Raw genomic sequence first — 25,673 nt, forward strand, 5'->3', positions numbered from 1 at the left:
TTACAGAAAGCTTTGCCTCACAGTGTAAAGTCTTGGCTATAAGTAGCAATATAATTTCTACCCAGCAACATAATTTTTACCCACAAGCTGTAGTGACAGCTCAGGCCACAGAAAGACATTGCTCAGACTGGGAATAGGGAGAAGATTCTCTGGCAAAGACATTTCATCAAGAGAAGCATCAGAATTTGCAAAGCCTGTCTACACAGCAACACTGACAGAAACCATCCCTGTCAGACATCTAGCAGCAGCCTAAGCAAGACAAAATGATTAATTAATCTCCAACAAAAGTACTCATTATCAAGAAGGCAAATGCTAGGCAGGAAAAATTTGAGTAACACCACCTCCTTCCAGAGCTCAGTCACCACCGCTCCTACCAATGACCAGAAGTACTGCTGGAGAAGTGCAAACCTTTCCTTTACACATCCCAGAGAGGCTGAAGATGAAGACAGGCCTGCTAAAAAAATGATTTTCAACCTACCAGAAAAGGTGAATAAAGAACACCACCACCCCCCTTCCAGTTTCTTGCAAGGGAAGAAAGAAAGAAATTAAGACACTGACACTCACCTTACTCACACTAGGACAGCATTCCAAACTGCCTTTGCCATCTGAAGCACTAAGAAGCCAGAACTTCCCAAGTAAGCCCCTAGCAGTTAAGAACACATATCAAGGCCAAGTTCACACTCAGACTGAAATGAACTTCATTTGCTACAGGAAGCATTTTTAGGGTGCAGATAATGTTAGGTTAATAATTTAGGTTTCAGACAAAGTGGAACATCTAACATAATTGTCCATCCAGCCCTGGGGCAGCCAGTACCACTGAAAGTTTTCCAGAGCATCTGGTTAACACCAGGCAGTTCTATACTGGAAGTGCTCTAAAGCTACAGGAGTGCTCTGTTCTCATTGAAAGACGTTTATAAAGATCAAAGGGTGAAATACAGTACTTCACAGATGATCATCCCAAAGACACCTGACCAAACCAACAGCCAGGCTCAGTTGTTACATATTTTCTTCCAATGAACTTGAAATAGAAGTAATTAGGCAAGTTAACTCCATGGCATTGTTTCTGCCTGAATTTGTCCTCCAGGTTCTGACAACACAACTGTGTAATACTAATAAATCAAAAGCAAGTTTAAAGAAAGCAACAATCTGTTCATCATCTTTCATACAATGCTTGCCAAGAAAGTTTCCAACCATGTAAAACCTTACCTATAGCTGAAGTAGTAAGCTTAATTTGGACACAGTATGCACATATTGTAGGTATAACAGAAAAGACTCACAGACAAAAAGAGAGGATAACAAATGGCTTTTGTTTTTAGTAAAGCTGTAAAAGAAAATACTGTAATCTATAGATGGTTTGTGTTAAAACAATATACAAGAGGGAGAACAGCAATTATTTTGCACTTTTGTGCAGCTCTGTAGTTGTACATAGATTTATTTCAAGGAAATTAATTGTGCCAAGTAGACATTACAGGCCAAATGCATCATTTTAAGTGGAAAACTGCTCTTCTTGACTGCCTCTTAGCATTTTTTTAAACAAGGAATTATTTCTTTAAAATTAGTTTCATATAATTCTTATTAACAACAACAGTTTATTCAGGGCCACTTTCCTTCCTCCTAGAGGCAATTAGAAAACACAGGGCTCCCACAGATAATGCTCAAGGATCAGTCTTCTCCCATGTGACAAAATGTAGGGCAAGAATACAGAGTTCTTCACAGCTCTCCTCCAGGCACAGGTTCTGGGCTCTCCTCCTGCTCAGCCACCTGAGGTCACATTAGCAGCTTTTCTTCCCCCATCATCTTCAGTTAGGTAAGATGAGTCTGTCCACAGTCAGGAAGGTCCAGATAGCAGGGTTTACTGCAATTTGTAGAATTACTCTTCTCCATACAGCTATTCTTTCTTTGCATATCAGTGAGGAATTTCAACTTGTAATCAATTAATGAGTATCAAGTTGTCATCACTCTGTTGTCTGCAAAAGAAAAAATGTAAGTTCTGACTCAGGCAGAAATGCATTTACCCACAAAAAAGTTAAATTTTGACCCTTCTGTTCTGCATGCTCCCATTTTAGCAAGCAACTACAGCACTTGCATTAGGACAACCAAGCAGAAACTGCTATAGTGCAAGAGCTCTAGATTTTCACTTCCGCTACCAGGCTTGCACTCTCAGTTCTCTTCAGTAAAGCATATTTATTATGCTCAAGCAGACAAAAGTCTTTTATCCTGCACAATGACTTGGATGTGAAACCTGAAGCTGTACCTGGCTGGAGTTCTTGTAGTTAGTTGACTTTCAAGTGTCCACAACAACTGCTGGGATACCTGCCAAACCTGCCAACCATCATCTCGCATGCTGCTTTTTAGCTATGAGGCTTCCTTCTGTCAGAATACACCAAAAGTATAAAGCTGCACTTCACAAAGCCTCAGTATGTAAGTAGCAGTATCCCACTACTTCAATAGTATTTGTTGCACCAGTTTTGATCAAGTAAGTGCTCATGTTCACCTCTATTCTTTCTTCCACAGCCTGGCTTCCACAGAAAGCACCCACAACAATTCTGCACTCAAGCATGAATTCTCCTGAACTGACTAGGGACAGCAACAAGATCTCTCCTCTCTCAATCAGGCATTCAGAGGTGTTAGGTTTCCTCAGAAACAGAATTCAAAGAATCTACTTCCAGACCAGCAAGTACAAGGTGAGATGCTCATCTCTAACCAACACCAGCTTAAAAAGCACCACTAAGACCTCCAAAGACTTGAGTTTGGTGGCAAACATATACGAGTGTGTTTCCAATATTGACAGATGGCATTAAACCAGTTTTTCTTACAGACCCAGCCTAGTTTTGGGATCAAGTACTACTCCCTGGCTGAAATCTTGCTTTCTGCTACTATCCCCAACCTAGTTGAAAAGCTTTTTAGAAAAAGCAGACTTGCAAAACCCTAAGCAGGAGAGACTTAGTTTGCTCCTGACTCCTTGGCAGTTCCATGTTTTACTCTGCAGTTCTCCCATCAAGTTCCACCAGTTTCTACATGGTAGTTTCCATATCAACAGAACACTTAAAACATTCATTTAAGTTCAGAATTGCCACTTCTGTACCATCAACAGATCTAACAACGGGCAAAACCCAAGAGAGAAACATTGTCCAAATACTCCATGGGCTGAATTCTGGATGCTCCAGCATTTATAATACAGCACTTTGCAGTGAGAAGCTAGCTTATGTACTTCTCAAAAACACATTGAAAACACCCTACTGACCTCCCACAGCAGCAGACAAGTGGCATGGAAGTCCTTTCTTTTCCGTAACCAACACTGCCTTGGTCTTTCAGAAATTCATGGAGATCTGTTACTGGAAACCCATTTTGCTGGTATTTCTGGAAGAGAAGACATTTTATTTACAACACATGACAAGTTACTGCACATGAGGTGTTCTAAAGTTTCCTCTAGACTGTGACAGTCAAAGTCAGCCTATTCGATTCATTTGTTTAGTATTGCTGTCTGACAAAAAAGCTAAAACCGCACCCTAGAAACACCACATATGTAGTTGGTGGAACAAAGCAATCTAAGTGACATAAAATGGACATTGCTCGCAGATTCCTTCCTCTTTTGTTTGTAAGAGACCAAGCAACTGATCTCAGGTCATACTGGCAATGTTTCTCCGTTGTTCACACTCACTGCAAGTGCCCTGGGCTCATTTTTCCCTAGGATCCTCAATGTTGGATTTGAAGAGCCCTAAAGTGGATATCCAGGATTGCCATGCTTAAGAAATGCTCTGCATAACACCAGTTCAGCACACTGAAACAGCTCCCCACTAATCTACATGACGTGCTCAGAGGGAAAGAGTAAAACACCATTTTGCCAATCTGACCATCCAATAAGCACAGCCAAGCAAGTTGTATTTTGAAATGCTTAGAAAGTGGAGATCTTGTTTGGTCTGGAAAGTGTGGTTCATGTCAGACCAGCCTTATTCTGCCAGCCTGTTTACCTGACATTAAGAGAAGAAGGGATGCGAACTAAGGAGCATGATCCACATTGCCTTCCCACTGGTTACTGCAACTACCAGGAGCACAAAGGGAAGACAGCACAAGAACAAAAGGTAACTACTGGAAACCTGATTTCCCTTTCAGCCAGTTTATACTGAAACTGGATAGCACAATTTTAACTTGAGTGAGAAGTATTGGGTCTTTTAGAAGACATTTCCTTTTAGACACATTTCCAAACAGCACGTTAAGCAAGTGTGGACACCTAAATGAGCTTAGAGTTATCTGCTTGGCCCCTGCCACACTCCTGCCAAGGGAATATTTTTTGAGAGACCAGCAAACTCTTCTTGACCTCAGCTTTTGAGGCCATGAAAAGAAACATTCACTTCAAACAAGACTTATCCAGATCTGTATAACTGGACATAAAAACTGACTCTTTCCACTCACGCTTCCATTAGCTGTTACTCTTTTGAAACCAGGTGAAGCAACAGAAATACAAACAGGGACACACATTGAGGATTATTTTCCAAACCAATCATTGCTTAGCCATTGGGATGACTACCCAGCCATCCTCCCAAATTTCACCAGAGATTAAGCTAAAAGATGTTAATAGTCTTATCAGTTGTCATGCCTAATCCTAGGTACTATGGTGTTGAGTGATTAACAAGAATGAGTACCAAACTGGTTAGAAGTATAACGGAAAACAACTGTTTTACCTTTATGGTGTCATAAGAGTCAGTAATGAGTGCAATAAACAGGCTGAGGATCATGTATATAAACAGACTGATGAAGGAGTACAGATACAACCGACTGAACATCCACACCAGCATGCTCTTCTGCTGGATTTGAGCAAACGTGGCAAACATATCATCACCGTTGACCAAAGAAAACAGACACTCAGCCACAGTGTTCAGATCTTCAAACTAGAAAGTGAGTAAAAAATTATTACTAGAATATGAAGAGCAATCAGCTGGATTAAAGGGAAAGTGGGGAAAAAAACCCAAACCAACCAATCCAAGCAACACAAAACCAAATCAATCTTTTCTATAACAGAATTTTACTTATAGAAAGCAACCAATCCAGTCAATCAAATGCTACCACACTCTTTCCTGTACATACAGGCCAAAACATATATGTCAGTAATAGAAACACTTAGAAAATAATCAAGGGCTAAGCATTATATATCAACAGCAGAATTAAGATGATTTATTATCAAGAAATAAACTTCTGATGATCAACGGCAAAATGGTCAATAACTGACCACCACAGAAAGTTACTGAATTTTAATCCATTTTAGACCCATGGGAAGATATCATTCCATTTGCAGATAAAGCAATTTCACAGAATACATAAAGTAAATCAGTGATATGCTAGAACAGAATCCACATCCTCTGGTTTCCCAGCTCTGCAGCATTACTGCAGTATGGGTAATTAATATTATATTAAGCAGTTAGAGAGAGCACATAGCCTTCAGAGTTCAAGTGGTCTAAATTAAATTTCTTGCAAAAACATCATTTCTCTGTCATTCAGAAAGCCCTCTCTGAGCTGTAGGTACGAGCTATAGCTGTACTGTGAAGTTACTGAAGTATACCCTGGACAAAAGCATGGTTTAATTTTAAGGACATTATCTTAAATTCCTAACTCTGCTTCCCCAAGATGGAATATATCCTGAGGCTAAATTCCATTCAGCCACCAGGTGAGCAGATTTTCCCCTTGCTCTGCTCCCCACCCTCCCCAAATACTGAATTGGTTAACTATACTTTATTGAACAATATGAATTACTGCACAATGTTTTAATGTGGCTATTAGCAATGAAGAAACACGAATACACCCACTTATACTGGGGCCCTAAACTGAAAACAAGATGTCAAGAAGCGTGTACTTATATGGAGAACATACGGTTGCACAGGAACAGCAGGTCTGCTTTTACCTATAGCTTGTAATTAATAATGTTGAAGGCATTATGAAACCCAGCAGTACATTATCTTGTAAGAAGGGAGACACTGGACAGGTAAATTCTGAGCAACCCGCAGGTTTTGACACACTGGCACAGCAAGTGCCCTACTAAGGACTGCTCACCTACATGCTCCAGCACTGACATAACACAAAATGCTGTATTTCTGCTCCCTCCCTCCTGCTGTAGTACAGGAAAGAGGAACAACATTGGTATTCCCATGTTTTTGAGCATAAAGGTCTCCCTTCTGTACACCTGCTCATCAGGGCAGGCTCTTCCCATTTCTCATCAGAGATAACGGGAGAGGCTAGGGGGTCCCTCCGGCTGTGCGCGGAGCCACACTGCCTCCCAGGGGGATTCCGGGGAATTGACAGGAATGAGAACCCATCAACTACAGCTGCTTTCCTTCACATTGATCTGTGATATTTAGCAAGAGGTACGACTTCCAAAGAAAAGGGTATTATTGATCACATTTCCTTTTGCTCAGATAATTAATGTACTTGCTGCAGGGATGCTAAAACAGTATTTATGCTGTGCCCATTATAATCAATTGAGCCTCTAGTATGACAGAGGATCTCGCTGCAGCCAGCATCGCACAAAACAATGTGCTGTCATCAATTCAAAACCTGTAGGCAGAATGCCTACATTTCTCAGAGGACAGAATTACATTGCATTAGAGAAATCCCAGCTCTGGGGGCATGAGGAGCTGAGGCAGGTACTGCAGCATGTGTCCCTGTTACAGTATATGTAGTGTATCACTGGAGAGCAAGAATTAGAAGTTATACATTTGTAACTCATTAATGGACATCTAGAATTTATCACAATAGGAATCTGCCTTTTTTCAAACTGTCATATACTGCATCAACCAATAAAACAAAACAAAACAAGATTTACAGCTCTTTTGCTGGTGTTTTGGAATACACAAAGCCTTACTCCTGTACCTTTCAGACAAGGCAACATACCAAGCACACAGTCCAATATTAACCTTAAGAAAACCCCGCAAACAAACCACCAAACAAACCACAGCACAACAAACCCGAAGCAGCCAAACAAAAAAACCCACAACACACCCACACACAAGAAGCAAATTAAACAAAACAAGCATTCATCCACCCCTTTACGAGTCAAGATTTAAGAGCTGGAGTTACATGGCACAGGAAAGCTTTGGAAAAACAAAGTCAGAGCCAAGGAGATTCCCAGAAATTTGAACAATGACCTAGTCAGTGCCTCTTCCACTCAACTGAACTGGGATTGCCAGAAGAGGGCGAAAGAGATACAGACCTATGCCCTCTAGCCTCCAGACAGACATTACCTAGATAGACCACCCGTTCATCACAAACACAGCCCTGTACTGGAGATTACACTGAGTTCAAGCACACAGTGAAGCAAGAATACAGTTCCTTTCTTAAAAGAGCGGGAGGTACACGTGGAAGTAGAAACACTCCTCTGTTCTTCACATTACAGCTTTGAAACACAAACATTAAGACCCATTTCTGTTACAACTAGGAGTTAAAGACACAAATACTTACACACCATTAGACCAGAAAAGGAGTAACACTGCTGACATACCTTCTCATGATAAGGTCCCAAGACAATCCAACCACAGAAAGTATAGCCAAGATAAATCATTCCAGCACAACAACAAAACCTTAACACTTTGGGCAATGATGCTTGCATAGTTAAAATAAGCACCTACAAGTCAGGGTAGAGGAAAGGAAAAGGGAAGAAATCCACAAGTTAGAGACCTGAGTAAGTGACAAATATAAATGCATGCTTTGATTGTTAAATATTTGATTTCTGCCTTACATTGTAGGTTTGAAAATATCCCAGGTATCTGATGACTCCAACCCAGACAAACAAAGTTGATGTTCCAAGTAAAATGCTGCAGACATCATAACTTGTGAGGTTCTGAGGGATCCAAACAGAGCAGGTGATCAAGTTACAAAGCAGTAGGTATGTCAGCTTGACAGCTATTTGAGTTCCACCAGTTCAAACAAAGCAGGGCAGTCCAATACTGAAAGGATGTTGCTACATCACAAAAATCAGACCAAAGCGAACTGCAGTTACTTAGAGACCACTCAAATATAACAGTGCTGCAAATGAAAGCACATCTGTGCTGATACTCTTCAAGTTTGATCATGCAAAGTCTGGAATAATTACAACCCTTTCATTATAACACAGACTTTAAATTAGCTTGAATACATCCCAGGTTTTGCTTATAAAAAAACTATTGTTAGTGAATGAGAGCTTGTTTGCCTATTAGAAAAACACAAGCCATCATTTAAATGAAATGTGAGCCTCAGGACTACAGCCCTTTCCATGCTACACACACTCACACCTCTGAGCTGCTCAGAGCCTGAACATCATTTTTACTACCAGTGAAATTTATAACCAACTCTCTTTGCATTTTACTTTACAAAGCTAGAGCTGGTTACAATAAGCACAAGACATCTATCTAGATCAAGAATTCCTACCCCCATCCCCCACCTTGCCATATAGCTGAAGGTTGTCAAGTACTTCCTGTTAGGTGCACTCTGGGCATCTGCCCTTTGAGCCTTAGTACACACTAAGCAGGAGCAGCACACTATCTACTCTATTTTTCCCAGAACACAAGGTTTTGTGAACATGTGGATTATTGACATACAGCTCTACTGGAGGAAAGAAAGGCAAGCAAACAAAAATCCCAAACCAAAATTCCCTTGCAGAGCTGCCAGCTGGACAGATACTGATTTCAGCAAACCCAGACTAGGAGGTCAAGGACTAGCAGGTGACACTGTCTGTGCCTGTAGTTTGGACAGGGCAGGAAAGCAAGCTGTAACAGTCATGCTTCAACAAGCTGTCAGAGCTCTGTTTTATTCCAGGGAATGACTCTTGTTTCCCTGTGCAGTAAGTACTGCTACTTCTCTCAGAAACAGCAACCCAAGTTGTTTTAGGTTTTTTTAAGTTGGTTGATTAGGAACTGTTCGCCCCCAGACCCTGTACCAGGGTGAGCATCATGGAAATAAGATGTTTAAATAGCTTACATGGTCTTACTGAAAGATTCTGGGAAGAGTGACTGAAATCAGTTATTAGTCTAGCTAGTGCTAAGAAATAACTAGCAGAAACAAACAAGATGACTAGTGACTGTGATAGCTCACTTTCACTCATTCCCAAACTGCTCCCAACATTACACATATTTGTAACCAGCCTAATATTTTATCTGAAGTATTAAACTCTCACCTTGGCTTTTATTTCCATTTTTAGGATTGACCCAATGATTGTCATCACATCACTGATAATTACCAGGACATACCATCCATTTATGAACTCCAAGCGATCAGCATGACAGACATGACGCTTATATTTCTCCAAGAAGAAGGTCACAAATCTCTATTGACAAGCATTTAGTTGTTAGTTACAGGTCATCTTAGATGAAAAATATGTGCAGTTGCCCAGTAGTGTAGCAGTACTCAATTTGAGATATCCCCTTTTACTATAGTGTTTGCTGGAATAACAGCTTTAAAGTCATTTTCAATAGCAAAAGAAATAAATGGAAAAAAAAAAAAAGAAGAATCGTTTAGGCCAATGACAACCAATTTCCACAGAGCAGCTGACTTCATAACAAATCCCCATTAGCCTAACCCTGGCTTGTTATCCCCTCTTCAGCCCTCTTTGCAAAAGTTTCTGTCCACCTCCAACAGAGCAAAAGCACTCAACAAACAAGTGGAAAAGAGAATTAATAAAGAAAGCTATAAAGCACAAGCTCTCACTTCCAATACAGCTAACAATATTACTTCCCACACCCAACACTGCCCCCATTTGCTTTCACTTGCTCTTTTTGCTCATGAGTAAATGCTGATGGCCTTATTCCTGACACCAGTTTGACAATGCTTTTACTGAACTGCATTCTCTTCACTTGTCCTGTTCAATATATCTTCTTCATAGCTTTTAAATGAGACAAGTATTTGTACTTTCATATCCTACCTATCCTGAACTCTTTTTCCAACTCCCCCAAGCCACATGCCTGCAGGGTTTGTATCAACTAGCAGTTATAAGCTGGCACATCTCAGGGACCAGCTTGTGTTTTTGCATTAGCATCTGGACCAGAAGAGCCAAGTCTGCTGAAAACACAGCTGTGCTAGCAGCTTGAGATGAAGCTGGACAGGGCTAGTCTCAGCCTGCAAAGAAGGGTGAGTGGGGAAGAAGGTGCCAGCAGACTGATCAGGGATTGTTGGGGGAGAAGAAAAAGAAGAACTGAAAAAGGGTGGTTCCAGCCCCAGAAAAAACAAAAACCCAGCCAGAGTCAGACTATGTGCTATGCTTCACATTTTCTCCAGTTAGAGCTGGCTTGGAGGGATGCTCATTAAAGCATTAATTGTGACAAAAGCACTATGGGAATTCTGCTCTGAAGGAGGGAAGGAAAAAATCATGTCTTGAAGGTGCAGGATATGTTGGTTGTTCGGAGCACAAAGACTTGGAAGTCTTGTGTAAAATCCTGGACAACAACAACAAAAACAAGAAAAAAAAAAAGAAAAAACAGAACAAAACAAAAAACCTTACACCAGAAAACTACAAGTCTACTTTTTTCAGCCTTGAGAGATACAACAAAATATGAAGTATTACAGCACTATACAGCTAGCAGCTATTCACCACAGGCATCTATACATCCTCTCTAGAGATAGGGACAACAGTAAGAGAACAACATCCTGCAAGGTATTTACTACTTTATGTTTCAAACTTCATTACTTCACAAGAGCAGCAGCAAACAAAACAGACAAAGCAAGCATGGAGATTATAAGCACTGAACTTACCTTTTGTAGTTTCATGGCAAGAACAATAGATCGTGTGCAAAGGATGAGAGAAGCAAAGCAACTTAAAATGACAAATCCATCAAAGGCTAGAATATACTGAGTGTTTTTCTGGAGAACTGTGTGGTCAAGGAAAGGAAGTACAGTTAGTCTCCTCACATCCGAGCACAAATTGTTACAAGATGTCCCCTATTTTGCATTTAAACACTCTCACCCCATAAATAGATAGGTTATAAGAAATATTCTTCCTGCAAGCATATTATAAGCACAACTGATCAGGGAATTACATGAAAACAGCCACAGAGACTGGACTACAAGAATGAAAAGTATGTTCAAGTTCTTCAAAATAAAACAAATAAATAGGTATATCAATGTAGGTGTTCCCTTTTCCCATTAAGTTTACCTGGCCATTTGTGCTCCAACAGTGTTACAACTACACAGGGTAAAAGAAATGCAGATTTTGGTCTGTATTGGTATCATTAAATTAAAAAGTAAATAGATAAGTAAAACCCTGCATTGTTTCTCATTCCTTGACCTGCAGTCACAAAGTTATTTGACTTTCTGTACTGTATTCCTTTCATCCACAGCTTTAGAAGCCCTCATGGGAACTCAAGTCAGGCGCTTTCCTTTGCTTACTCATATCAATTGTCCCTACCTTCTTCATCACATAGATTTCAACTATAGAAAAACAAAAGGAAATACTTAATTGTTGCAGTAACACTTCAGTTTACCATCTTTATTACAGAATTATGTATGCTCCCTCTGCTAATTACATTCAAAATAAACTAAAGAACAGCTAGTTGAAAGACAGCCATAAAAAGTTACTGTATACAGATGCAAGGCAAAATACCTTGCAGTTATTCAGAATGTACTGTAAGATACCACTTTAATATCAGTACAACATGGTATTATCAGATAAAAGCTAGCTTTGCCCAGGCAAAAGGCAGACCATCTGACATTTCTTAATCAAGATACTATATAGCACACTGCTGTACATATATAAAACTACCACTCCACCACAGTCCTTTACAGCAGGTCAATGCATGGGATAAGCAGTTGCACAGTGTTCAGTTACAGCTTCTATTCTTCTGAAGAGGCCTTCAAAGCACATTTCTTAGCCATCAGACTAAGCCTTAACGTCACAAATACAAGGCAGATACCACCCTATGCTCAGGCACATCATTAAACCTAACAGCAGTGGCACAAAAATAAAATCCTTACTTTCAGAAAAAGAACATGTCAATTATAGGGAAAGAAAGGAAAGCTGTAGAAAGTTTGAGCTTGGAATTCACCATTGTTAATGCATTAAATTATCTGAGCAACCTCAGAGCAGCAGAACAATTAAAAATTATAGAATACATACTCATCCTCTCTTCCAGTTAGAGCTTGCTGCTAACACACACCAGAATAACAGAGATACCCATGTCATTTCAAATCACAAAAAGGAATTATTTCCCAGCTGATGACTTGCACAAGACAAGCTGTATTGTCTTGTTTTAAAAGCTGGAGGCAGATGAACAGGATGGGAAGTATCTCACTGGACAGACTGTCAGAGAGCAGGGGAAGTAACAGGAGATGCATAACACCACTATCATGCAAACACACACGCACCATACTTACCAGAGCTAACTATGTGCCAGTCTTTACACTCCTGAATATCAGTGTCACTATCAAAATAGATTTTGATTTTCCCACTGTGGGCTCTGTTATTGAAAGTTATCTGGAAACACAGAAGTGTATCAGAAACAAGACTAGTAAAATTTCCTTCCAGAAAACAAATCCTGCTAAGTGCTTTGACATTGTATGTATTAATACTTGTTGGTCAGGTAAGCTTTGAGAAAGCTCTCAGCATAAATTGTGTGTAGACATAATTTGAGAACATGTCATGTATTGCATAAAAAGTAGTATTTTCAGAGCTAAACTTCAAGTCTAACCTTCGGAAGAACAACAATTATTTATGTGCTTCCCAGATTGTGAAATTACCACCTGGAATACGTTACAAAACAATACTGTCCCATGGAAACACGATTTCAGCAGCCTTTGGGAAGCAGGGCTGGGGGCCAGGACATGCTCAACCGCTTCTCCTTTGCAGTCTAGCTGGGAGGATGATGCCTACCCCTTAGCTTTAGCTCTTATATATCCAGAGTTGGAAGTGCAATACCTTGTATTAACTTACAGTATTTTGAAATGCATAGCAGTCAGGCAATTCACGGGCATGGATGGTCTGTAGGGCAATGCCTTTCAGCTTGAAGGAGATTTCAACCTGTATAAGCCTGGATGTTTTAAAAAGTATATTAAGTACAAACCAAACACATATATGCAAATTGCATGAGTCAGAATCCACCATATTCATGTGAAAGGACAAGCTGAAATAAAGAAAATCACCACCACCACTTTACCTGTAAAATTCAAGACTGAAGAAAGAGGAGTTCAGCTTCAGTTCAGCCTTCTTACCAGCTAGCTCCTGTGGCTTTAAAAAGATACATTCTGGAAAGTAAAGAGGAGAAGCTGTAATCTTATAATCTTTGATAGAAAACAGAATAAAACTGAGCTAATCAGACTGAAGGGCATGTCCAGATCACGCAGAGTATTAGTTTCAAGCCAAGCTATCCATACAGAGGCCCGGCTAGTGGGCTCAGAAGCAGGTTCATGTACTATTTTGTGAGCAGTTAGCAGCCAGGACTCAGCTCCAAGAGGCAGGAAGGACACCCAGCCACTGAGTGCTCAGAGTGACCAGCATCCAGGATTCTGTATTTGAACCTACTTCTTGGAGATGGGGAAACAACCAGAGACCTCCACAACCCACTAATGACAGGAGTTAAAAAGAGCTTCCTATAGTCTACACACCTGTCATTTCCAGGCAGGTACTAAAAACCAAGGGAGAAATGGGGAAGAGGAGTGGTAATGTTCATGTGATTTGATTGCCATGCAAAAAGCTGCTGGTTTTAAACTTCACTTATTTAGCATTAGAATCTAAGTACTCCACACAAGGCCTTTTATAGTACAGCAGTACCATACCTGTTTCAGTAGAAACATCTATGTTCAGTGAATCATTGGAAGGGAGCATTGTGCCTTTTTTGTACTGTTGTTTACAGATTTTTAAACCTGATCCTTCATGTTCATAACCAAGGGTCCCCAGGGATACATTCTTTAGTTGCCTGTACTGGTTTAAAAACAAACCAGAAGCATTAAGTTAGAGATAGCCATCTTTTTTACATTAAACACTAACTTGTAGTCTCAAAGTTACACATATCAATAGAGCTTTTTACACTAAAAGCTAAAATAAATAAATAATTAGTAGTCACTGGCATCCTGGTGACAGTGACTGGGAGCCCAGTCTGGGCTGACTGTAAATGCTTACCCACATGCCAGACAGCAAGCCAGCACACAGCTTTTAACGAGATGCCCAACAGCAACTTCAATGTAGTATTGCTACTAACAATACACACTCCAGGGATATCTGATGTATTCATCTCATGAAGGTGTTAAGTTTTTACACCACTTGAAACTGTTGCTTTATGTACAATCCAAGGCACAGTTCTTATTAAATTCACCCCCAGAGCAAAACTGAACCTGCTCCCTGTGCAGTGACAGAAGCGGGAAGCCACATGTTCACCATATCACCAGCAACCAAGGAACACACACAGAGCTTGGGCAGCCTCCAAGAGTAATTTAACCTGCCTGCTTTACACAAGCATAGAAGTGTCCTGGTTTCAGCTGGGATACAGTTAACCTTTTTCTCCAGTAGCTGATGCAGGGCTGTGTTTTGGCTTTAGTCTGAGAACAATGCTGATAACACACTGATGTTTCAGTTGCTGCTCAGTAGCACTTACCCTGATCAAAGACTTTTCACTCTCTCATGCTCTGCCAGTGACGAGGGGCACAAGACAGGAGGAAGCAGAGACAGGACACCTGATCCTAACTAGTCAAAGGGATATTCCATACCACAGCACATCATGCTCAGTATATAAACTGGGGGGAGTTACCTAGAAGGGGCCAATCACTGCTCAGGTTGGGCTGGGTATTGGTCAGCAGGTGGTGACCAATTGTATTGTGCATCACTTGTGTTTCCTGGGGTTTATTCCTAAGTTTTTATTACCTCCCTTTTCATTATTATTACATTTGATTTTATTTCCAGTTATTAAACTACTCCAAACTCACAGGTTTTACCTTTCTGTAGTTCTTTCCATCCCACCAGGGCAAGAGGGAGAGAGCTAGAATCTGCATGGTACTTAGCTGCCAGCTGGGGTTAAACCATGACACAAAAACATGCCTATGAGAGTGTACTTTCTTTTTCCACTTGCTCTAAATACCAAACAAGTCACCTTTTTCATATGCAAGATACAAATTAAAAACAAGGGCTAGAAATGGAAGTGAATAAAGTTATGCCAAGCCAAGCATTAGCCACTCATGGACCAACCCTGAACACCACTAAAGAACACCCTTCAAGGCCAGTCCTCTCACAACTTGCCTTCCAGATCCTCAGTGTCTGTTGGAAGCAAGATACATCCTCTGATCCCTGGGGTCACACCTTCCAGTCCTGCATAAGTGAGTCAAACCCCTGGAACACAGCTCTCCCCACAGCTCTTGGCTCCTCAACAGCTGGGAATATCAATGACCAACCATGAAGGCAAGGCAGCTACCTGCCAGCTCAGCTTAGCACCAATTAAGATTGTTCAAGAGAAGCCAAACAGATCACAGTACTTTGAGAAATAAGGCATAAACATCTAGTAATTCATTTGGGGTTTTACCATTACCTCACCTAGCAAAAGAGCTCAAGGCTGCATACAGCACTGGTCTGCTGTGAAGGAAGCATTCAGTTTGCCAGAATGTCTGCAGTAAATAAACATGGGAAGTCAGACAAGGCTTCCCCATTCCTAAAAAAACAATTGGTCAGCTGGTTTTTCTCCCTTAAACATGGATTTTGTTATCATGAATCATTCAGTGTCATCCTATTTCCTCCATCCTATGGTTATTAAGATCACTAGCCCATGTTGTGGGGTAAAATACAAATCCCAGCAGTCATTAACCACTACATACTCTGCATTCAAAAGGAACTGCAAGAAGAGCTCCCACACTTCCATCTAAAGGGTTGCCTCGGTGCCCAATTCAAGTCCTCAAGGCTGAGCTTGCAACAGGTTTACACAGCCTGGAAGAAAAGTACAGCCTCCAAACCAAGTTAAGAACTAAATGAAGAACATCATCTTAACTCAGAGTAAATTAAGGAAGCCAAGCCTGACTAAGGCAGGTCAAGTGAATGGAAACAGTCATTAGTCACAGCTCCACATCCCTCTGAGGACATCTCTAGAACACCACATCTAACAGCTGCTGCTCTGTCCACGTGTGCTTCCAGCCTCTGCCCTCCTGACAGTGGAACCCGTGGCTCTGGGTTACTCGCATGCCACTTTCAAACAACACCATGAATCAGTAAGAGCAAAATCCCCATTGATACATTTCTAAGCAGCCCCAGAGAGGGCAGAGAGCAGAACATCCAGGTCCCACAGACTCTGCCGGGGGCAGGTACAAGAGTAACAACTCCACACAGCTGCTTTGTAATAAAAACTTCCAAACTGGACCCAGGAGAGGAGCAAGCAAAAGCTGTGCACTCTTCAAAGTGGAAAAGAATGTTTGGTGTTTTTGTTGTTGGTTTCTTGTGGGAGGAGGAAGGGGAGGTTTGTGCCCCCAGAGTGTGAAAATACCCCAGTGGTACATTACACAAAGCCTAAAATTCAGTTTTCACAACTCCAGTTTTGCTGTGCACTGTTACCATCTTCTGTAATATCATATCCTTCTGCTTGCCATACAACCCCCCCAACCATGCAGTTCAAATTAAAACACCAAGGCCTATGTCTTCTACCTGCCCATTCTCAAAAAAAGCCTTGCTTTTAGATTAGGAATCACCAGGGTCAGCTCTTCCCAGCAGGCATCTTTTAGAAATAAAACAGAACAACAAACCACCAAAAAGCAACACCAGTCATAGTGTTCACCTGGATTCAGGCTCTATGAAACCTTATGAGCAAGAAAAAACTTTAGGAACCCCATACAATACTAGAGCACAGATTACACAAGTTTAATCTCCTTAAAGCACATGTCTACATTTATACACAGACATTTTATGAAGAGACCTTTTCCTGATGCCTGTATCACACATCGGCTCATTCTTGAGGATATAAAGCTATTATTTCTCTACTGTCTTCTATCTGCACTTCACCTCAGCCTTAGTGCCTACAAAAGAAGGAAAGGGAGACAAAGCAAGCAAGGAAGAAAAAAAAAGCACAGTTTATAGCAGAGATAGTGGCAATATTGAGAGTTCAAAGGAAGACTGAAGAAACTACTTCAACACTCTTTTAAGGTACCAGGAATAAGAGTCCTAGCCTTGTTCAGGACAGCAGAGACAGCACACTCAATCTGCTGATGGCTCTGCTTAGGGCAGATAGCAGAGGAGCAGCAAGCCCCCATGAGAGTGCCATTTTTAAGAAGGACATATAGCCTTCTTGCCTGTGAAGATCCTGTGGCTCCAGGATGCCTGCTGGGCATAACTGAAGCAGCAAAACTGCTTTAAATCTAATGTCAGAGCTGATGTCCTGAGGTCAGGGAAAATGAAAGGTGGTTTAAAGCCATTCTCCATTTATCCAGTGTGAACTGTTTCTGGGCTTATCATCATACCCAAACACAAGACACATTTCTTTTAACACAAACGCACCCCATTTCAGCTCATGACTTCTGAACCTACTAATGTTTAATTAAATACAAAAGCTTTTACTGAATTTTCATCCTAGGTTTTCCCTTCCTCCTCTCCTCCACTTCCCTCCCATGATGGTAAAGGGACTGTTCTTTAAAATACCATCCCTAAAGCAGGGTGAGTGCCTCTGCATTCCTGGAAGTACCATATTCCCCATTTTGAGGCCTCTGGCACTCACTACAAAGCTGCAATTCAGTGTAGCTGTAAGCATGAATTTTCTGAATACCATGCATAGGTATATTCAGCCCCATAGGTCTTCAAAGTAAGACCTAAAGAAAGGTTCCTGTTCATGCAAGATGAGTGATTTTCTGACTTTCTGGATTTCAGTACTACCCGAGTAAGATTTTGGTTTAGCTTCATCTCCAAGAGATGAAAATGCAGATGTTATACATGAACTTCAGGACTCCTCATTGATCCATTGAAACACCAAAACTGAAATCCAAGAACGGAGACAGAAAACCAGAAGCTTAGCAGGAGTTTATAGCTATAGCTTTGGCTTTATAAATACATCATAAGCACACACTCTTACCTGGTTAATAACATAAAAAATGCTATCATAAGCATCCTGTTGTGTATATATACTGCAGCTGTAGTCATCTTCATCAACTCCAGAATAGCCTTTCAGGAAGAGGTGTTTAAAAGCAACAGTGTTTTCTTCTTTGAAAGAGACCACCAGCTGGTTACTCAAACCAAAAAACACAAGCTGACAAGAAAAAAGAAAACAAATCTGAATTTTGAATATTGGTCAAGAAACAGTATTTAGGAAACAGCTCTGAATTGTAATAAACACAAGACAGAAAGGTGCCTGTAACCCTGCTACAACAGGAGCAAAGAATCTGTTAACTAATGCTGTAAGAATACTAAAGGTTACCACAAGCAGGGTTATGAGAAACATAAAACCAGGTCTCCCACTGATTCCAAAACTTACAGTGCAGGAACTAACCAGGCAGATAGATCATTGCCACCCTTCATGCATCCTGGACCAACCACTTGCACTGGAACATGCCAAAACTTTTGTTGAGGATGCAAACGACAGAAGAGTTAACAGCACAACCTGCTACACCAGAAATGCCCTCCTTTGCTATGGGACAGATTCCTGCATCTTCTTCCTACTTCTGGCATGGCACAGGATTAGAGCAAACCCATGTGGGACTTCACAGCAACAAAAAGCATCACCTGCCTGACCCAGGTGCTAGTTAAGGAGGTTATGAGAAGCAGAAACAGACAGCAGAATTACTACTCAGGATTTGTGTTACCCAACCATATGGAAGCTCCCATTCCTATCACCACCAAGGAAAACATAAATGGAGCCCAGGAGCTGAAAAATAATCAAGCAAAAAGAGTTTATTCACAGGCATAGTAGCATGAGGATATCCCAAGCCACAAATAGCTAACCGTTCATCCCAGGTTTAAACTGCTTACTAATAGCAAACATGAAACTCCCATTAGTGCATGGAGCACTATCCAAGCTCCAAAAGAGACTGGCTGAAGGGAAGAAGCAAGAGTGAGAAACTGCAAGCAAGAACTGTGAACTTGAAACCCCCCACAGCAGAAGCTCCACTAATATACAAATTCCTTCATTCAAAACAAAAACTGGAAAGCACACCTATTATTTTTACAGCTTCACTGGAATACACCATCTTTCAATCTAGAAAGTGATTGCTTAGAGCTGGGGCAGGCTAACAGAACACATGCAGCAGGACCATTTGGCACAAGGCTGGCTGTACAGCAAAGTCACAGCCAGGAAATGGAAAAGGGGATGTCAACTCTGCTTCGCATATGCAGTCTTCAGGCTAAAAACTGAATCTTCGTGCTTTCAGCCATGTTTTAAATAAACTATTTGTATTTTCAGCTGACTACAAAACAAAAATGACCAACTGAATGCTACAAGTATCACTGCGATACTCTAGCTGCTATCTCTAAAAAAATTAAACAAATAAAATCAGGGATCTTCCAGCTGCAATACAGAGAAATAAAATATACTCAGCAGGGTTTCCCTGAGGGATTTCAGCACAGTGTTGGAATAAGATTTACTTCCCACACTGGGACAGAAGGTGCTTCTGCTTTCCAGTCAAGCAGATAACCCAGCTGCTAGGTTGTCTTTCAGAGTGAGGGCAAGAATCTTGAAGTAGAGAGATGCTTATTTGAACCTGTCTGCTATTAGCTCACGTTTCAGATGTTCCTACAGAGCAGCAACACCTTTTCCTTCAGACACTATTTTCCTTCTTTTGTCTACTTACCTGCCTGGCATCTGAGCAAGATCCAAGTCTGACAAGAAAAATGTTAAGTGGTGACCCAGAAAAATCTTGTGGCCTTCAGAAGGCAAGCAGCAGAGCATTGCACCCCTTTTGCTCACAAAGCAGAGTGGGAGAGCAGGAGAGCAGACAGAAGTACACATTCAGCAATTCCCCCAAGAACTTAAGTCAGGACAGACTGAAAGTTCTGATCCTTTTCAGAGCCATGTGGAGCTGTATTTTGTCTCATTATTGACACATAAAGGTTACTGTCCTGTCTTTGAATAGAGGGCAATAATCCACATCCAAGGTACAGCTGCCAGTAAACATGGGGCACCCTTTCCTCTTAGCCTACACTGTGCTCACACTGCCCACTTTAACTCATCCCCTTCCATGCAGCTTCATATGCTCCCTGGTCTCAGCAGTTCCATCCCTACAGGTTGCAGCTGTGTCAGCACAAGTGTATATAACTTATTTTAGCTAGCCCTGCCTAGAGAGACTGACCATTGCATCCCACTCCTGCCTGCAGACAGAACCCTGTCAGGACTCTGGCACACAGACACTCTGACAAGTGGGCCCAAGAGCCTGTCACATTTCCAGCAGGGAGATGAAAAGCGGGAGCAGGCAATAAAACACAGAGACACCCAAGCTGGAGTTATGCTTCCTTCTAGTGGGCAAGTCAAACACAAACCTGTAACCCTGCAACTCGGCATGCTTTCAGGAGTTGTATACTTGCTGTTCTTGCAAACACTCAAATGTCAGAGTCCTGCATTTCAAAGGTCCAGAAAAGTAATTTCTTCTTATACATGCATCCCATTTTGCTTCCCTCAATCCCCAGTTACTATTTCTTAGTGGACTGTAAAATAACCGGCTACACTGTGATACCACTACAGTTTAAACACTCCCCCTTGCTTGTCTCTACTACCCAGGTACCTGACTGCTTGAAAGGCATCATTTAAGGGCAGAAGCAAGGGAAACATCTGATTCAGCCCAGTCATTCCTATCACCAGTAGAGACCACAGCATTTTCACTGAACCATAGGATGTACATTGAACACAAACATTTCAAGTTACTGACTAGATTTCAAGAAATACCACTTTTGAAATAGTCCAATGAAACTCTAATCTATGAATGTAACAGGAAGCAGAACATACTGACAGCAAACCTGAACGGTGCTGGATTTAGTGGTTACCACTAAATGATTTGCATCATTTGCTTTAAAGTATTATCTTAAAAACCAGCAAAATACCTGGTCGAATACTGCTTCAAAATCTCCAGGAAGCTTTTGCAATTTAGTTTGTGTTATTCTTACCCTTCAACACACCTTTCCTAGTATTTTTTTTTCCTCTCTGGACTGAAGCAGGAAGTTCAAGTCAGTAATAAATATCCAGGGATGGCAAAGGCCCAGAACCACAAACCTCTTTCTCCTGCACATCACTGCTATGCTTTCCAAGAGTAAAAGCAGAGGAAGGATTACCTGCGTAGTAACCATAAGTATCTTCAAAATCTGCAAAGCCAGTTTCCATGGTATTTGACGTCTTGCTCTGTATTTTTCACATGGGTTCATGAAGTAGAACTTCAGATCCTCTTTCAAAGCGGTCTCTTTTAGATCTAAATCTGACTGAGCCATCATATTTCTGCCACAAATAATATGTTAATTAGAAACCAATAGAATGTTTTAGCAATTTCCTCATACTGCAGTTTCACCTCAAATCATCACATGACATAAGAGGTCTGTAACAGTTTTTTGTTTTGCAAAAAATGCAAGAACTATTTCCCTATATCACATAATTGAAAAAAAAAATCATTATATCATCAAAACTCAATATCCACACTACTATTTCTCAGGAAACACGTATTAAATATGAGGATCTGTAATAGTAACAGCAAGTATACATTCAGCTCTTTCTTAAAACTAAATGTTTGAAATGGAGGTCACTGTTAACACATTTTGCTGAACAACCCACATTCTACCACCAGAAAAAGGTTTCTTAGAGACTAAACAACCAGAGCAGGCTTCCTAGCACGCTTCTGTTATGAACAGGAAGCTTTACAGGCTAAACTCATAGGCATTTATTTATTTAATTATCTGGGCATGTAAAAAAAAGAAAAAAATCCAGAGGACCAAGCACAGAGCACTGCTGTTGTAGGAGTCTTAAATCACTCCAAGTTTCTCCCTCTTTGCTGAATGGGACATTGAAAACTTTCCCCTTTTCCTGGTATTTTTAACCCTGCTTTCCAGTACGGTAATTGTCAGAAATTTCCTACTTCACACAAAGATCAGAACCAAGCTTGTAATTTTTCTCCATGCGTTAAGACAGAGAAATTTATCTGAAGCCAATTATCAGTTAGTAACGTGTCATACCTGAAGCTGGTAGCAGAAACTGATTATCAGTTCCATTTACCATACAGAAAATTACCCCCAGGTTCTGAATTTTATAAAGGATAACATTTTCTCTTAAGATCAAAACCAAAAGCATAGTTTCCACATTTTCAGATGCATTCTTACTTCTTTTGTGCTCCCTTTTCTGAAGTGTACAGATATTTAAGCCCAAACGGTAGACCACAAAGTCCATTTGATTTGCTAGAGTCAGCTGTCTCACAAGAAGAGAAATGAGTTAAAATACTGTGATGTTTCCTCATAAGAGGAAGTGAAATAACCCCCAAAATCTATTTTAACATTAGAAGCTCAAAGGTGCTCTCTGTTGCACATCCTTAAATCAATCATTCATGAAGATGATGGGAGGCAAGCTGATTCCGGTTTTGAGACAAGAAAAATGCAGCAAAGCTTGCAAGAAAAAGAAAACATTGTATATTCCTATTTAGATTTATAATAAAAACATACTAGAGTTGTTCTAGCAATGTTTAAGACAAAAGATTAAATTTAAACACATCCAACAGAAAAGGATATGATCATTATAGACACAAGTACTCTCTAGTGAAACAGGTACATATGTTCTTCAGTCCTGCACTGACACCCAAAGACATTGCTGCTCCTGTAACAGCTTTTCTTGAGCAAGCAGAAGCATTTGTGTGAGCACACATCAAACAAGGTCGAACCCAGAGTAAAACTCTTAGCAGTAGGTGAGGAAGAAAGGTGAAACAGAGCAGGTTTAAGCTGGATTTGGTCAAGACTTAAAGCACAAAGGTATGACATAAGAACCACTCCAAGATCTCAGCAAAATCCTCCCCTAAACTTTCAGTAAGAGTATCAGTAGTGAGAGATCTTAAAAATCCAACAGCAAACTTTATAATAAACACCATTTCCTTTGATAATCAAATACACGCCACAGAAGACATGGTGGTTTTTCCCAAAACTGTCTTTCAAGCCCCTACTGTTCTAAAAATGTGATGTTTACCAATAACAATACTTTCACATTTACACAACTCTCACTTAACTCCATTGGCTAGGGATTATTTCCACTGATGCCTTTAGCTTCCTTTATTAGTTAACTGTAGAAACTGTGAGTAGGAAATTCAGCCAAGGAAAGCAACATACTTTACCAGGGTAAGAGGAAGCCATGAGGTTCAAGCCTGTATTGCTGTTGGGCTTTGCCTGCCAATATAGAGCAGGCATTCTCTGGTGTAGTATTTAAGAAATAATTAATTCTTCAATAGGTGAAATACAGCAATTGTTGTATATTTGTTACTAGGACAGATTCAAAGTAATATCCAAATAAACTGCATTAAATCTGCAGAGCTTGAACCTTCAGCCGAAACATTTAAAAGCTCTGATTAACAATGGCTTACCACATTTAAAACAAACCGTCTAATTCTTAACAAATGTTTATTAGCCTAATAATCCACACAAAACACCCAGCTCAAGGCAGAGTAATGGCTCAACTCCATTCAGACACAGTAACTAACACCTTTTAGTATGTTTCCATAGTATGTTTTGCAAAGCACTGATACAAGCAAGTTTTGTGAATCACTATTAACTCTGCTAGGCAGGTTTACATGTATATCTAACTGTCATTAAGTATCATGTGTCACAAATAACAATTGCTATCAATTCAATTCTAAAAGTTGCATTACTATAGCTACCACTGAAATGCTGTATCTGGCAGGTCAATGTGTTGTTTGGGTAAGGTTTTGTAGTGAGGCATTTAAAGCTCAGTATTCTATTCAAGAAAGAGTTTTCAACAGTAATGACTACAGTGTATTAGTTACCTGCTTATGAAATACACTTTCAATACATAGCTCTTCATCTAGCAGAAAAAGCTTCATTCAATCAAGTGCCTAAAAAGTTTTTAAAAAGCAGTTCTGAACTTCGTAACAAATAATTCATTACAGGAGCAACACTAACAGTGTTCATCACCCCTCCAGAACATTTATAGAATCCCAGCCTGGTTTGGGTTGGAAGTGACCTTGAAGCTCATCAAGTTCCAACCCCCTGCCATGGGCAGCGACACCTTCCACTAGACCAGGTTGCTCCAAGCCCTGTCCAACCTGGCCTTTGACACTGCCAGGGATGGGGCAGCCACAGCTTCTCTGGGCAACCTGTCCCAGTGCCTCATCACCCTCATAGGGAAGTATTTCTTCCCAATATCTAATCTAAATCTCCCTCATCAGATTAAATCCACTCCCCTTGCCCTATTCCTACATGCTTCTGTAAAAACGCTACTTAAGCTCTACAAGAGGTATTCACAAAATTGGTGGGGTAGGAAGAACAAAAACAAAGAATAAATCACATTGTTCTACATACCAGACTGAGCAAGCCCAGCCTCACCTTCATGTTCTTTTACCAAGTTCACAGCTCACCGAGAGGAGAGCATCGCTTACCACTCCTCAGGAAGAGGAACACTAAGAAACTGGGAGAAAATCCATTCCTTTCACAGGGCTGCCAGCGTTACCAGCCACTAAGCTGCCGCAGGAGCAGCACCAACAGCTGCGGCTACCAAAGGCAGCAGTTAGAGCAAGGGGCGCACGCCGAACACTCGGCAACTCCCCGCCACGACTGCGAGACCCGCATCGCTATACGAAGGAAGCTCTGCGGCTGCTGAACGGCCGGGCAGAGCGGACCCCAAGCGACCAGGCGGGTCGGACGTACCTTGTGCCGCAAGCTAAAGGCACGGCTTCAGAGTAACCCCTCCGCCTGTGCGCTGCTCGTCAGATGCCTGAGCGCTGCGGGGCGCGGTACCAGGCGGGCTCGCCCCTCCAGCGGGCACCCCATGCAGCCATGGCCCGGGGCAGCGGGACGCGCCCGTTATCGCAGCCCCACACGGCCGCTGTGCCCCGGGGCGCTCTGCCCCTCCCGCAGCCGAAGGAACGCCCTGAGCCCCCCTCTCTGCCGCGCCGTGCGGGAGGACTAGAGCTTCCAGCACCGCCCCCAGCCCTGTCCCGTCCCGTGCTGCTCACCCGCTGGCGGCGGCCCGCCCGCCGGGCAGGTACTTGAGGGAGATCTCCATGGGGCCGCGGGGCTCCCAGCAGCCCGCAGCGGACAGGGGAGAGCCGGCGCCACGACCGAAGCGGACTGGGCCGAACGGCCCTATCCCGCCAGCAAACCCCACTGCCCGCCCCGCCGACAGCGCCGGCTTTATGGGGCCCGGGCGGAGGAGGGCGCCCGCTGCACACGTGCCCGCCCGCCCGGCTGCAGCAGGTGGAGCTGCCGCGGCTCTGTCCTCGGCTGAGGGACAGGCGCTGAGGCTCTTACTATGGGATACAGAGTGCGGGGCAGATTGTCTGGTTAGGTTAGGTTAGGTTAGGTTAGGTTAGGTTAGGTTAGGTTAGGTTAGGTTAGGTTAGGTACTGCAGGGCAAGTCATTCTGCAGCTGAAGAGGTGCTTTGTTGCGCAGAGGATGTGGTTTAAAGTGGTTACTGCAAATCAGGGTGTTTAAAAAAAACCCTAGGGTGTTCTGTGACTCTTTTCAGTGGTGCCCAACAATGGCACAGGACAAGGAGCAATGGCCATAAACTCAAGCACAAAAAGTTTCACCTCAACTTGAGGAAGAACTTTATGTTGAGGGTGGCAGAGCACTGAACAGGCTGCC

At 41.7% G+C, this 25,673-nt stretch overlaps 1 protein-coding gene across 1 annotated transcript; it reads right to left on the minus strand.

The window, feature by feature from the left end:
* Positions 1 to 1,419: 1,419 nt before the first annotated feature.
* On the minus strand, positions 1,420 to 25,085 carry MCOLN2 (mucolipin TRP cation channel 2). The gene is made up of 14 exons (XM_034063982.1): positions 25,042 to 25,085; positions 21,161 to 21,320; positions 17,979 to 18,152; positions 13,726 to 13,870; positions 13,107 to 13,194; positions 12,884 to 12,980; positions 12,328 to 12,427; positions 10,711 to 10,826; positions 9,140 to 9,289; positions 7,727 to 7,828; positions 7,490 to 7,612; positions 4,683 to 4,889; positions 3,245 to 3,360; positions 1,420 to 1,967 (listed from the first exon to the last, which is right to left on the minus strand). The coding sequence occupies exons 2-14, from the start codon at positions 21,314 to 21,316 to the stop codon at positions 1,931 to 1,933; spliced, it is 1,611 nt and encodes a 536-aa protein (XP_033919873.1). The 5' UTR covers positions 21,317 to 21,320; positions 25,042 to 25,085; the 3' UTR covers positions 1,420 to 1,930.
* Between the last annotated feature and the right edge of the window lie 588 nt (positions 25,086 to 25,673).

Source organism: Melopsittacus undulatus, chromosome 6 (genome assembly GCF_012275295.1).
Source record: "Melopsittacus undulatus isolate bMelUnd1 chromosome 6, bMelUnd1.mat.Z, whole genome shotgun sequence".
In the NCBI taxonomy this organism is placed as follows: Eukaryota; Metazoa; Chordata; class Aves; order Psittaciformes; family Psittaculidae; genus Melopsittacus; species Melopsittacus undulatus.

Bases quoted from the DNA above. Each gene is read 5' to 3' on its own strand.
- MCOLN2 (XM_034063982.1), bottom strand. From the start codon at position 21,316: ATGATGGCTCAGTCAGATTTAGATCTAAAAGAGACCGCTTTGAAAGAG. The intron at 7,613-7,726 runs GTAAGGCAGAAA...CCTGACTTGTAG, and splicing joins GATATTTTCAAACCTACAAT to GTGCTTATTTTAACTATGCA. The intron at 1,968-3,244 runs GTCAGTAGGGTG...TTTCTTTTGCAG, and splicing joins CTTGTCTGCTGCTGTGGGAG to ACAACAGAGTGATGACAACT.